Below are 13,376 nucleotides of genomic sequence, written 5' to 3'. Positions count from 1 at the left end.
TGCTAAGTTATTTTTGTCTGAAGTGATATTCGGGCTACTTGTTTTTTTAGTGCATTAAATAAATATTTCTACGTGTGTCTATGTATTTATACCACGGAACAAGTTTCTGTAGATCAAGTTTAACGTGTATCACAAATGGTACACATAGCATGGAACGTGTTAAGGACAAGAACGATAAGGACAACTATGATACAAAGATTGAGGCACAAACGGTGCTTTTCGAATTTTTTCTCAAAAGTCAAATATCCGCCGATTTTAACCGTTTCATACTCATAACATTTCGGCATTATTTCGATAACATTCACACACGCACACACATTCGCTCACTCGGGGTTCACTTAGGAGGTAAACGAAGTAACGATCTAAACCGATCAGCCATTTTGATTGCTCGGTTTTTGCCATGTTTCTTCTGATCGAATTTGCACGTTTTTGTCACGGTTCTTATGATACGTTCGTTACTTTCCCTGACGGTTAACGTTCATCTCTTTCAATAATTACAAGTGTAAATATAAGTATTAGGTCTTAAACTTGAAAACGTAAATATGAAATCTTAGGTTTGCAAATGTAGAAACATCGAATCAATTTTGATAGAATATATCTGATTCTTAACGATGGAACAGATTCTAATATTCACGTTAATGTACAGAAATGATGTGTAATTGGTACTCATACATGATATTGCACTGCAAATCTAAATGTTTTTAACCCTCGTGCAGTCATGTTTCAATTAGAAGTGTTAAAAATAATAAAACACATAAAGTGTTCCATTTAAATAATACTAACACTAATAATTCTATAAATTACATCAAATACAATTTCAAAAATAATAAGGCTATAAAATATAATAATGCAGGAATTAGGGTGTAAAACAAATGGCAATTTAATGATAATTTAAACAATTAGAAAAGTAGTTAATGCTCTTATCTTTTCAAATCTCACAATTGTCTTTGATCACATAACAACCATGTTATTAACGAAGCAGCCCTCTAACATCGCGACACGGTCGATCAGATTTAGTAATTTGTTCTAATATTTAATTAAGCTAGATTCAAATTGTATTCGTAGACCTTGATATCCGTAGATAATTCGAACAAAACAGGCTTCGACAAGGAATCTAACGAGTACTTGACCTATTCAGAATCACGCAAACCTATCAAGTTTCATTTGTATTGAACTAATTGGGAGATAAAAAGTATCAGTGGTCTAATCCAGCATAATCCTTTAGGTCGGCCATTCGCTTTTGACGTTGAGAATAGCGCACGGTCTGTCGTCCTCCATTTCTGAGATGCCGAACGCACCCTTCAAGTTTCTGCCGAATCTACAACATCTCGACTTTAGTAACAACAAAATTAAATCTTTGCCGGATACTTCGTTCCATTTTCTGAAGAGGATCAAACGGATCGAGTTGCAGGACAACGAAATCGATGACATCAGAAAGGGAACGTTTCAGGTAAAGTCATATGTGTAATTCACAATTATTATAACTGTACTAGTAAGTAAGATATTGTAAGTAACTCAGTTTGTTGTCGAGGATCAAAGTTAATTCTGTGATAATTAGGTTTGAGTGTTAATTCAAGTTTGTGAAATTTGTGCAGTTTTACTATTTTTATTTTACTATTATTTTACTGTCAGTTTACTATTATTTTACTACCTTTTTTACTATTATTATTGGTTTCTTTTGCTGTGAAACTAATTCTGTTATATTCGCTATAAAAGTTAACAGTAACTTTTGCGACAGTTAACGTCCTACCCCATAACATCGCGTCCTACTCTTCACGCACAGTTGCGACAAACCAAAGTATTTGCACCTCAATGTTTTTTTTCAATTTTAATTGTAACCTGTACAATCATCGAATGTAAGATGTGTCTGACATTTTAACTATCATCATCTTAACATTACAATAACAATTAGTTAACTGTTTATGAAGTCTAGCAAAATTGTTAACACTAAAACTACCAAACTGGTCAAGTAGCTCCACAAGCTACACAATTTGTTAAAGTACTTTCTTAAAATCTGCATTGATTTTCGTCAAGATAAAAAATTTATGTTTTTTGTCTACTCATTTTTTAACTTCATCTTTCACTTCAAATTAAGTGCATATTATATGCCGGTAGATTTAATCGATGACCAATGTTTCGTTTTATTAGGGCGATATACACTCGTACCTGGAGGATGTGAATTTCTCGTTCAATAAAATCAAAACCATTCAAACCCACACATTCGTGGACCTGCCAAAGTTAACGATGATCAACTTAGAGGACAATGCTATAGATAGAATCGAGAGGCGGGCATTTATGAACATGAAATTACTGAAATACATTAATCTACGTGGTAATAAAATCAAGGATATCACCGACGAGGCTTTCCAGGTAATTAGAACTACCCACTGATGTTATATTTCATTGGTAATTTCGGAGAATCATCTAGGGAACTGTTTGAATATCGACGCATTAAGTTCACTAATGTTTCAGTGATGCACTCAACAGCATCTTTTGTTAATAATTTAAGTAATGATTTTAGTAAATTGATGCTAATGTAGTATGAGTAATTTAGATATCAAAATGTGATGAATTTAATAGTGATTGAGCTAATGTTTTAATTGAATGTTTAGTTAAATTTTTCTTGAAGAGTTTAAGTATTTATTACAGCAAACTATGAGGAATAATTTAGAAATTAAAATGTACATTTTATTAAAATTTTAAGTGTGAGCTCTTCAAGACTGAAATGAAAATTTTCTCAATACTTTAACTCCTCCTCGAGATTAAAATACAAATATCCTGAAAATTTTTAGTGCACCTGTTCAAGAATAAAATGTAAATTTTCTTCAAATTTTGAGTACACCTATTCAAAATTAAAATGCAAACTTTCTTAAAATTTTAAGTGTGACCTATCAAGATTAAAATGAAAAATTTTCTCAAAACTTTAACTCCTCCTCGATATTAAAATACAAATATCCTTAAAATTTTTAGTCCACCTATTATTCAAGATTAAAATGCAAATATCCTTAAAATGTTAAGATGCATCTATTTATAATAATTAACTAGAACAAGCACATGACGTTCAATCTTCCCAAACCAAAATACAACTCGTCCTTTTCTTTTTCTCTCAAAGAATCTTCCAGATTTAGAGTTTCTCGATCTCTCCTACAACGATCTGAACGAATTCGATTTCGCCTCGTTCGATCAAGTGGGAACACTATCTTCGTTCAAGATAAACGCCAGCCACAACGAGATCCCGAAATTGTGGATCAACAGCACCACATTCACGCCACCGACTACCAGTAAGTTCATCAAGGATTTTTCGTTAAACGAAGCATGCCTAATACTCTTAAACAGATTTTCGTAAGCCTTCTAAACGAAAGTCGATAAAACCAGCTGTTGTTACAAGCCGAAAGCAACGAAGCTTCTAATTTCTCCGCGGCAAATCTTATGCAACCTGCCACGCAGAATCCTCTTAAATCTTCGTTGACGAGACCATTTACTTTATACGTTGCATTAGAAGCGAATGACGTTGAACTGAGAACGTTGCATTTATTAGAGTTACGATTAGAGAATTGAAAGTAGGTCGATGTATTATTGTGGAGTTGTTGAGGAGTTTTGGTATTTTGGTATTTGGGGAATTTGGGGAATTTGGGGAATTAGGGATTGGGAAATTTAGGAATTTGGGAATTGGAGAATTTTGAAATTTAAAGTTGGAGGGATTTGAGAATTTGGGGAATTGGTAATTTGGGGATTTAGGAATTGGGAATTAAGAAATTTGGGATTTGTAGAATTTGGGAATTTAAGGTTGGAGAAATTTGAGAATTTAGGAGATTGATAATTTGGGGATTTAGGAAATGGGAAATTTGGAATTTGGGAATTTAAGGTTGGGGGAATTTGAGAATTTGGGGAATTGATAATTTAGGGATTTAGGAATTGGGAAATCAAGAAATTTGGGATTTGTAGAATTTGGGAATTTAAGGTTGGGGGAATTTGAGAATTTGGGGAATTGGTAGTTTTGGGATTTTAGTAATTGGGGTATTAAGAAACTTGGAATTTGTAGAATTTGGAAATTTAAGGTGGGAGGAATTTGAGAATTTGGGAATTTAAGGTGAGAGGAATTTGAGAATTTGGGCAATTAATAATTTGGGGATTTAGAAAATGGGAAATTGAGAAATTTGGAATTTGTAGAATTTGGGAATTTAAGGTTGGGAGAATTTGAGAATTTGGGGATTTAGCAATCAGGGGAATTAAGAAATTTGGTATTTGTAGAATTTGGAAATTAATAAAATGAGGAATCGATGAATTTAAGACTTGTCGAATTTGAGAATTTAAAAATTATAAAATTTGAGACCTCACAAATATAGAATTGAGGAATTTGACTATTAAAGTATTTGAGTTTTAGCATTTCGTGAATTGAGAAATTTGCTATTTCATAAATTTGAAAATTCGGTAATACAAAAACTTGAGAATCAGTATACTTGAAAATTTCAGAATATCTCATTTAAAAATGACACTTCTAATTTTCAATCGTTAGTTGCACTAATTTTTCGAAAAAACCTCCTCAAAACAGGGGGTTAAATCTCCTACTTGTAAAACTAGAAGATTTAATCCCCTTAAATCTCCTAATTATTCTCTTCATTACAGTCGGTGGTACAATACAATCGAACATCAAAGTGTTAGACCTCAGCTACAACAACATCAGCGACATAATGAGGTACTACTTCAAGCCAGTCGAGTACTCGTTAACGCATCTGTATTTATCCCACAATCAGCTGAGCAACGTCACGCAAGGAGTATTCGGGAACATGCCACATCTGCAGTGGCTGGATTTAAGCCACAACGATTTGATAGAAGTCGATTTCGACTGCTTCAGGAACACGAAGAACCTTCAAGTACTCTTCCTGTCATGGAACAACATCATGGATATTCCAGCGGAGGCACTGAGACCGTTAAAGAAAATGAGAATCGTCGATTTTTCTCATAATAAACTTAGAACGTTGCCGGATAACATGTTCGCTGATGCGAATATAGAAAGTCTGGATTTGTCTCATAATCAGTTTATGAGATTGCCGATCAAAACTATGTCCATCTCGGCGGCTGCGAGTTTGTCTATTTTGGACATGTCATGGAACTCGCTGTCTGGAGTCCACACTACGGATGCCATTTTCAGGCTGAGAGTTCGTATTTTTATGAATGAATTGATTGTGTAAATTGTTTAGTGGATGGTGGTTGTAGAAGTATTGTAGAGATTGTTGATTTTTGGTGACTTTATTTGGGATTTGATGGATAGTGATGTGGGCAGGATTTTTTGAAATTTGAAGATAAGGGGGTTTAGGAATATGGGGAGGTGGAAATTGAGAATTTGTGAATTGAAGATTTGAGGATTGGGGGTTTGGAAATTGGGACATTTGAGATTTGGGGAATTTAGAAATTGGGACGTTTGAGATTTGGGGAATTTAGGAGTTGGAACCTTTGAAAGTTGGGGAATATAGGAATTGGAACCTTTGAGAATTGGGGAATTTAGAAGTTGGAACCTTTGAGAATTGAGGAATTTAGGAGTTGGAATCTTTGAGAATTGAGGAATTTAGGAATTGGAACCTTGGGAAATTAGGAAATGTAGTAATAGAGAATTTAGAAATTGGGACGTTTGAGATTTGGGAAATTTAGGAGTTGGAACCTTTGAGAGTTGGGGAGTATAGGAACTGGAATCTTTGAGAATTGGGGAATTTAGGAATTGGAACCTTGAGAAATTAGGAAATGTAGTAATAGAGAATTTAGAAGCTGGAACATTTGAGATTTGGGGAGTTTATGAAGTGGAACCTTTGAGAATTGGGGAGTTTTTGAAGTGGAACCTTTGAGAATTGGAGAATTTAGGAATTGGAATCTTTGAGAATTGGGGAATTTGGGAATTGGAATATTAGAAAATTAGGAAAGGTAGTAATAGAGAATTTAGAAATTGGGATATTTGAGATTTGGAAAATTTAGGAAATGGGGAATTTGGAAATTGAAACCTTTTAGAACTAGGGAATTTGGACATTAGAATCTTTGAGAATTGGGGGAATTCAAAAATAGGAAATTTGGTACTAGAGAACCAGGTATTGGAAAATTTGGAACCAGAAGAATTTGAAAAAATTTAAAAAATTGCAAATTTTGAAATCAAAATTTCATGTTACTTTCAGAGTTTAACCTGGCTGGATCTCTCTTACAACCGACTGGTCAGACTAGACGATGGCGTATTCTCCGACTTGCAGTACCTAACTCACCTCGATTTGAGTCACAACAAGCAGCTACTATTAGAATCACGTGGAAAAACGTTCCACGGTTTGGAAGATTCGCTTTTGTATCTGGACTTAAGCAACATTTCCCTCTTGAGTGTACGAATTGTCATTATATGTTTACATTTAATAAAATTCTGAATTCATTGAATTATATGTATACTATTCGTATAAATACGGATTCATTGAATTATAATACTATTCATATAAATACGAATTCAGTAAGTTATATACTATTCATATAAATACGAATTCATTGAAATATATACTAATCATATAAATTACAAATTCATACATTATTATTATCATGATATGTGATGATTTCAGAATTTCTAATTTAAAAATTTTAGTCTACTTCTAACTTTCAATCATTTGTTGCTTTCATTCATAAATTGTTTTTGTTATTACATTTTATATTATTTGTAGGTGCCAGAGTTACCATTACGACGATTACAAACGTTGTACTTGGCGCACAACGAGTTGGCATCAATACCAGCCGAAATGGCATCAAATTTGACGTCCCTTCACTATTTGGACCTAAGTGCCAACGACTTGACGGTGGTGCCACTGATCACGCACACCCTGCCGGAACTGAAAACCTTCAATTTAGCAGATAATCCTATCACGGCGGTTAGCAACACCAGCTTCTTAGGAATCGCGGACAGTCTCGAAGAATTAGACATAAGGCGATTGTCTCTGTCAACCTTCGAGGTATAGTCAAGAGCAAATTTGGCTTCCCTACGAAAAACATCACAACAGAGAAGAGAACCATTCTCTCGTTGATTCTTCTTCTTAAATATTTGGAAACACGTTGACAATTTGGGGATGTAGGAATATAGGAAGTGAATGAGATGGAGATTTAAGAGTATGGGGATGTGAGGGTATGGGGATCTCAGAATATGGGGATGTGAGAATATGAGGATATGAGAATGTAGGGACACGAGAATGTAGTAATCTAAGACTGTTGGAGTCTCAGAATGTCGGGATCTGAGAATATGGGAACATCAGAATATGTAGATCTAAGAATGTGGGGACATGAGAATGTGGGAGTCTGAGAATGTGGGGACATGTGAATATGTGGATCTAAGAATATGAGGACATGAAAATATGTGGATCTCGGAATTTGGAGAAGCTCTTAATTTTGGAGTTCAGTGATTTGGGAATCTAGAAATTTGGGAAATCTGCTAATTTGGAAATTTATAGATTTGGGAATCTAGAAATTTAGGAACCTTGAGATTTGGAGAATCTATCAATTTGGCAACCTAGTAATTTTGAGGCTTTTAATTCTTTTTCCCTTTCAAACTCCAAATTTGAATAACCACTAAAAGCTGTTAGTCATATGTTTGCACTTAAAAAATTGGAAATTGTAAAGAATACTTTCGTTTGCAGAGTGGAGCGCTTTGTAAAGCAACGAAGCTTCGCAAGCTATACATAACTGCTTACAACGGCGTTAAGAATTTCAATTTTCCTAATATTCTCGAGTACAATCACGGCTTGCGGCATCTACTCATTGACGTACGTATAAAAATAATAAAAAACATAAAAATCTATAAATAGTTTGACAAATATATTCATCAATTCCAGGTACAAAACGACACGAACCTGGAGAAAGAAATGAAAGGAAAGTTCCCGAGTAAATTATTTAACATAACGTTAACTGGTCGAGACTTGAAAACCATCAATCCAGATATACTACGAGTATGAATCCACATTTTACTTAACAATCAGAAGTTTATTTAACAACCTTCCATCAAAGATTCTTTCACAAGTTTAAAACTTATTTATTCATCCTTCATTTTTGATCGACAAAAATATTCTTTCCTCAAAGCAAACGTGTTACTCGAAGTTAATTAAATCCAGAAATGTTCAAATATTATCTCAAACCTTGAAACGTCGATGTAATCGAGAAACCGTGTTTCTTCAGGGTATAAGAAATCCACACTTGCATTTCGGGATGTATAACACGAGCGTGAGCAGCGTGCCAAAGCAAATGTTTGAAAACGCGGAATGGGTCAGAAACGTGACGATCCATCTTCATCACAACGATGTACGGACTCTTCATAATCCATCCAACGGCTATAAACCAGGTGTTCCGGGAAAGCGGTTTCTAACAAAACTAACCGTTGCTGGTAGCTACTTCACTTGCGACTGCGATATTGGGTGAGTTTTTAACTGACTCCATTTTGTTTTTACTCTTCGAAGCACTGGACTCAAGTTTTCTTGAATATGTATGGTTTTGAGTAAATTTAATTCTTGGAATTAAATTCTGGGCAAAATTTAGTAATATTGAGGAGGAAGATTGATTCGATGAATTTTAGGGATTTTTAGGGATTTGGAAGAGTAGGAGTGGGTTTACAATTTGGGTACTTTGGGGATTTGGGGATTTTAGGATTTGGGGAATTTGAGATTTGGAAATTTTAGGATTTGAGTACTTTGAGATTTGGAGAATTTAGGATTTGGGGATTTTGAGATTTGGAGATGTTGGGATTTGGAGGCTTTGAGATTTGAAGATTTGCGGATTTGGGGAATTTGAGATTTGGAAATTTTAGGATTTGGAGACTTTGAGAGTTGGAGATTTTAGGATTTGAGTACTTTGAGATTTGGAGAATTTAGGATTTGGGGATTTTGAGATTTGGAGATGTTAGGATTTGGAGGCTTTGAGATTTGGAGATTTGGGGAATTTGAGATTTGGAGATTTTAGAATTTAGGGACTTTGGAATTTATTGATATGCCAGATTAGGAATTTGGTGATCTAGGGATATGGATCTATAGAAGCTTTGGAACCCAGAGATTTAGGAACTTTTGGAATCTGGACATCCACAAATATGGGAACTAAGAATTTGAAGATTAAGAAATTTTGGGACACAGGAATTTGTAGACCTACAGTTATGGAACTTTAAAAGTTCGGAAAATAGCAATTTGTGGATCTAGGGAGTTCAAGATCTAGAAATTTGAAAAATTTTGAATTTGAGGATCTAGGAATTTGAAGACTTTGAAATTTGACTTAGAGATTTGATGCTGCAGAGATACAACAATCTAAAAATCATAAAAATAATCAGAACTAACTTGAAAAAATATAATCATGATAAAAAGTAAAGATGCAGAACAACAATGTGCATTACAGGTGGATGGAAAATTGGCAGAGAAAGCACAGACAGTATCAAGAGGATCGTTGCACGACGTACAGCGAATTCAAGAACTTCGAGCGGGACGAAGAGGACGATGAATTCGATTGTTGGGACAATGGCTGGGACGACGATCTTCGTGAATCGTTTTGTTTGAACAAAAACAATGTTTCGGTGTTAGAGGCATTGAAAACCGACCTCGAGTGTGGATGGGGTTCAGCCAGTTACGTCCACGCGCCTTATCAACTCATTCTTCTTCTCCTCTTCACGTTGTTCTAACAACGACGATCTATTAAGTCTTATCTTCTTGGCCTATTCGCATTTCACACTTTTCAGATCGATCACCGTCCCTCCTTTCACCGTCGTTTCGAGTGCAGACACGCGAGATTCGAATATGACAAAGAAACAATTATGTTTCTTTGGGTACAGATGGGAAGGCTTCCTGAGGAATGTAAGGATATAGGTTTTAGTTGGTAAATTTTGGAGGATGGATATCTGGCGATTTTTTTATTTTTGGATTTGTGGAGTTTTGAAGGTGAAAATCTTGGAATTTGAAAATTTGGGGATTTGAGAATTTTGGAATTTGGAGATTTGGGGATATGGAAATTTTGGAATTTGGAGATTTGGGGATATGGAAATTTAGGGATTACGAGGTTTGGATATTTTGAAATTTGGGGATTTAGAAATTAGAAAATTTAGAAAGTTAAAAATTCCGAGATCTGAAGATTTGGGAATTTGGGATTCTGAAGATCTGGAAATTTAGGGAATTGAAGATTTGAGGATTTGAAATTTTGAAATCTGGATCTTAGGAAATTTAGAAGCTTGGAAACTTGAATTTAAAAAATTTGGGAATTTCAAAAGTCTGAAAATTTATACAATTATGAGTTTGTAGAAATTTGGTAATTTAATTCTCTGCGTGAAAATGTGAGAATTCCATAATTTAATGAATTAAAAATTTGAACAAATTAACCCTAAAGATTTATAAACCGTACGATTGAAATATTTAAAAATTTTATTATATGAAAACCTTCAATTTTACGTATATTTATTCCAAAGAAGCCTATGTTGTAGCCAAGAATATTTGAAACAAATATGTAGATGAGATTACGTACAGTTCCAAGCGAAGCCATTTTGTAAATGTCTTGTCACGTTGTTGCGTGTGTATATTTACGGTAATCATAATTTATTTGTACTTATAATCATATTTACTTATATTTATTATTAATTGTAATAGTCGTTTATTTATTTACGAGTTACACAGAAAGATCAAAATATTTCTAGCCTGACTTCTATTAACAAGAAAACAATTTTCCATTTTTTCTGTTTATTTTCTACTTCGTATAAGTAGATTACAATATTAAATTGTTTACAGTTTAATCTCTTTAGGAATCAAAGGCTATTCTTTAAGAACACATTTGTGTACATTTAATTTCTTTTAATTAAAAAATCAATTGCCACATATGTATAATTCTTCAATGATAATTCTAATAATTGTACATCAACTTTAATAACAAATACGAAAGTCAAATGCATAGTTAAATCAAGAAGTCAGACTAGAAGATTTTCATTGTCCAAATAAGTGTTAAGCGTATCATGTCAGTGTTTATGTGTATTTATGTTAGTCGATTATATGTGCTTGTGACGTTGTACATAAAACGTAATCGCATCTACAAAACAGTATTTAGCTGTTCAGTTTACATTCGAAAGTCTGAAATACGAACTAGATCACGAAAGCTTCTCGAAACCATGGAAAAATTCAGTACAATAATTGAATTTCTCGACGAGTATGCACTTGGAGCGAGTACATCAAGGAGAAACTCTTGCACATCCCCTCATTTCCTTTGAACAGCACGCTTCGAATCAATGAGACTGTCGGATCAATTGTTCAGATACTCGTACAAAACTGATTAATCACGGATTGAACGTGTACAGGGATGCATTCCATTTGATGCACGTGTCCGTCGAAGTCGTCGGAATGAATAGGAATTGAAGTTTTATTCACACATCGTAGAAATCGACGATTGTTCTTGCGATCGTTAGTTGTATAAAATGATAACACCGTAGCGAAGTCTTATCGTTTTTCTTCTGTCGCGCCATTTTCGAAGCGAGAACTCCACAGCTATCTTTCTACATATATTTCACGTGTTTTCTATGGAGAAATATATACTTTCATGTAAATTTTCACAGTGAAAGTAGCTCGAAATTGACACGTTAATTGCCGTACGGTAGAAATACAGAAATCTAGATGATACTTGTAATTATAGTTACGTCTGGAATAGCACACAATAATTAAGATTTCAACGCTTTATCACCGATATAATTCTGGTAATTTTCTTTATTTATTCGACTGAATTAAAATGGCAATTAACGTGTTATTAGCCTTAAAATACATTCTCATCTGTAACGAATTATATAGCAAATGGATTTTGTATTATCTATTACAAAACAAGATAAGAAAATATGTGCTTGCAGATATACGCTGTCGACACGTTTTTTTAAATAAAATCGCACCAATTATTACGGTAAACGTTTTGTTATTATTTACGACCTCGTAGATACAGAAATGCATAGTAATTTAATAATTATTTTACACTACAAATGCATAGTAATTTAATAATTATTTTACACTACAAATGCATAGTAATTCAATAATTATTTTACACTACAAATGCAAATAATTTTCAATAATTGTAAAGAAATTTACATGATAATTATTCGTTTATGTTTCATTTGTAAAGCAGAATCTTTGCAATTATGCCGACCGCCATATGGAATATGGGCAAGACAATAAAACCGAATATGAATATTAGACAAACGTAAACGCTGAGTAACTCTGTTGTGAATACAAAACATCGAAGTATCGCCTGTCTGAAGTCCTTGCTGTCTTTGATGTTGATCATTTTATCCAGTATGAATCGTAACACGTACAACAACACCTGCAAATACAAAAAGTTTTAATTTCTCATTTTTATACTCATTATGTTAAAAATTAGTAGAAACAAATATATGATAAAACTCATTTTAAAAATTTATTTTGAGAATCCTGTCCAATTACCTCAACAAGAGGCACTGCGTTTAGCATAACATACAACAAAGCCAGAAGAGATCGGCCAGTAGCTTGGCCCATAATTTGAATTAGAGCCGAAAACGAATACTCCGTTCTTGGTACACCGCAAGATTCTTGATAATTAACTAAATATTCCCGAAGGTCAAATAAAATATTCTTCCTCTTGTCTTTGTTACAATCTTCGTATCTTTTGTTACACTCATCGTGCAAGAAACTCGTGGAACATTTATGTTCTTAAATAAAGAAACAGTCATTCAATGATTAAAAATAAGTTTACAACCAAATTTACCCAAAGCAAAATTGCTTCGATCGAGATTCGAAACGCTGTATGGATTTTTCCATTTCCAGTCGGAGATCGCGGGTTTTTGGATTCCGGTTTCTGAGGAATGTTCGATTATCTCATCTTCGCGGTTCCAATCACCCGATTTTTGAGTTAAAATAGTGTCTTGGGTTATTTTGAATTTGTTGTCTGAGTGCTTACAGAAATGACAGGAATGTTTTCCAGTGCATTTTCGAAACCTATATGTATCCCCTTCTGAAAACTGAGAGGACGTCAAGGTTTAAGTACAAAGTTCGAAAGCAAATAAACTATAACTCTCCCAACGAGTGTGTAACATTCGACATGACATAACAAGATCACAATCTTTCTCAAATCTTTTAATTTAAAGAAATAAAAATTGTCTTCGATAAAGATTTACGACTACGCTATATCATGCTAGTAACTATACTTATTTTACGTATTTATTTTAATGAACAAGGTGATGAGGTGTTAAAACGTTTATATCTCGTTTACTTGTTGATTATGAAAAAGACATTTATTTCTCAGATGCCATTTCTCGTTATAATCAGACTTTGGTACAAAATCGAAACTGTTCTGATTTTGTATGTCGTTCATGTTCGAAAAACAGGACACACTGATCGCAGATG

The 13,376-nt window shown here is 33.9% G+C and overlaps 2 protein-coding genes across 4 annotated transcripts in view; one reads left to right on the top strand and one right to left on the bottom strand.

Moving 5' to 3' along the window:
• The window catches only part of chp (leucine rich repeat containing G protein-coupled receptor chaoptin), a 19,783-nt gene extending 7,874 nt beyond the window's left edge, over positions 1-11,909 (top strand). For all 3 annotated transcript variants that reach the window (XM_076531865.1, XM_003701694.3, XM_076531866.1), the window contains exons 7-16: positions 1,226-1,450; positions 2,149-2,370; positions 3,113-3,281; positions 4,627-5,159; positions 6,162-6,356; positions 6,684-6,968; positions 7,647-7,772; positions 7,842-7,955; positions 8,182-8,417; positions 9,382-11,909. In XM_076531865.1, coding sequence (XP_076387980.1) covers positions 1,226-1,450; positions 2,149-2,370; positions 3,113-3,281; positions 4,627-5,159; positions 6,162-6,356; positions 6,684-6,968; positions 7,647-7,772; positions 7,842-7,955; positions 8,182-8,417; positions 9,382-9,661 — 2,385 coding nt within the window. In that variant the 3' untranslated portion in view covers positions 9,662-11,909. The remainder of the gene's footprint in view (positions 1-1,225; positions 1,451-2,148; positions 2,371-3,112; positions 3,282-4,626; positions 5,160-6,161; positions 6,357-6,683; positions 6,969-7,646; positions 7,773-7,841; positions 7,956-8,181; positions 8,418-9,381) is intronic.
• LOC143264474 (uncharacterized) lies at positions 11,703-13,376 on the bottom strand. The gene is made up of 4 exons (XM_076531877.1): positions 13,243-13,376; positions 12,739-12,991; positions 12,438-12,682; positions 11,703-12,318 (listed from the first exon to the last, which is right to left on the bottom strand). Exons 1-4 carry the CDS (start codon positions 13,342-13,344, stop codon positions 12,109-12,111), a joined length of 810 nt encoding a protein of 269 aa, XP_076387992.1. The 5' UTR covers positions 13,345-13,376; the 3' UTR covers positions 11,703-12,108.

The sequence above is a fragment of the Megachile rotundata genome, chromosome 5 (genome assembly GCF_050947335.1).
Source record: "Megachile rotundata isolate GNS110a chromosome 5, iyMegRotu1, whole genome shotgun sequence".
NCBI classification, from domain to species: Eukaryota; Metazoa; Arthropoda; class Insecta; order Hymenoptera; family Megachilidae; genus Megachile; species Megachile rotundata.
This window is presented reverse-complemented; position numbering and strand designations above follow the sequence as displayed.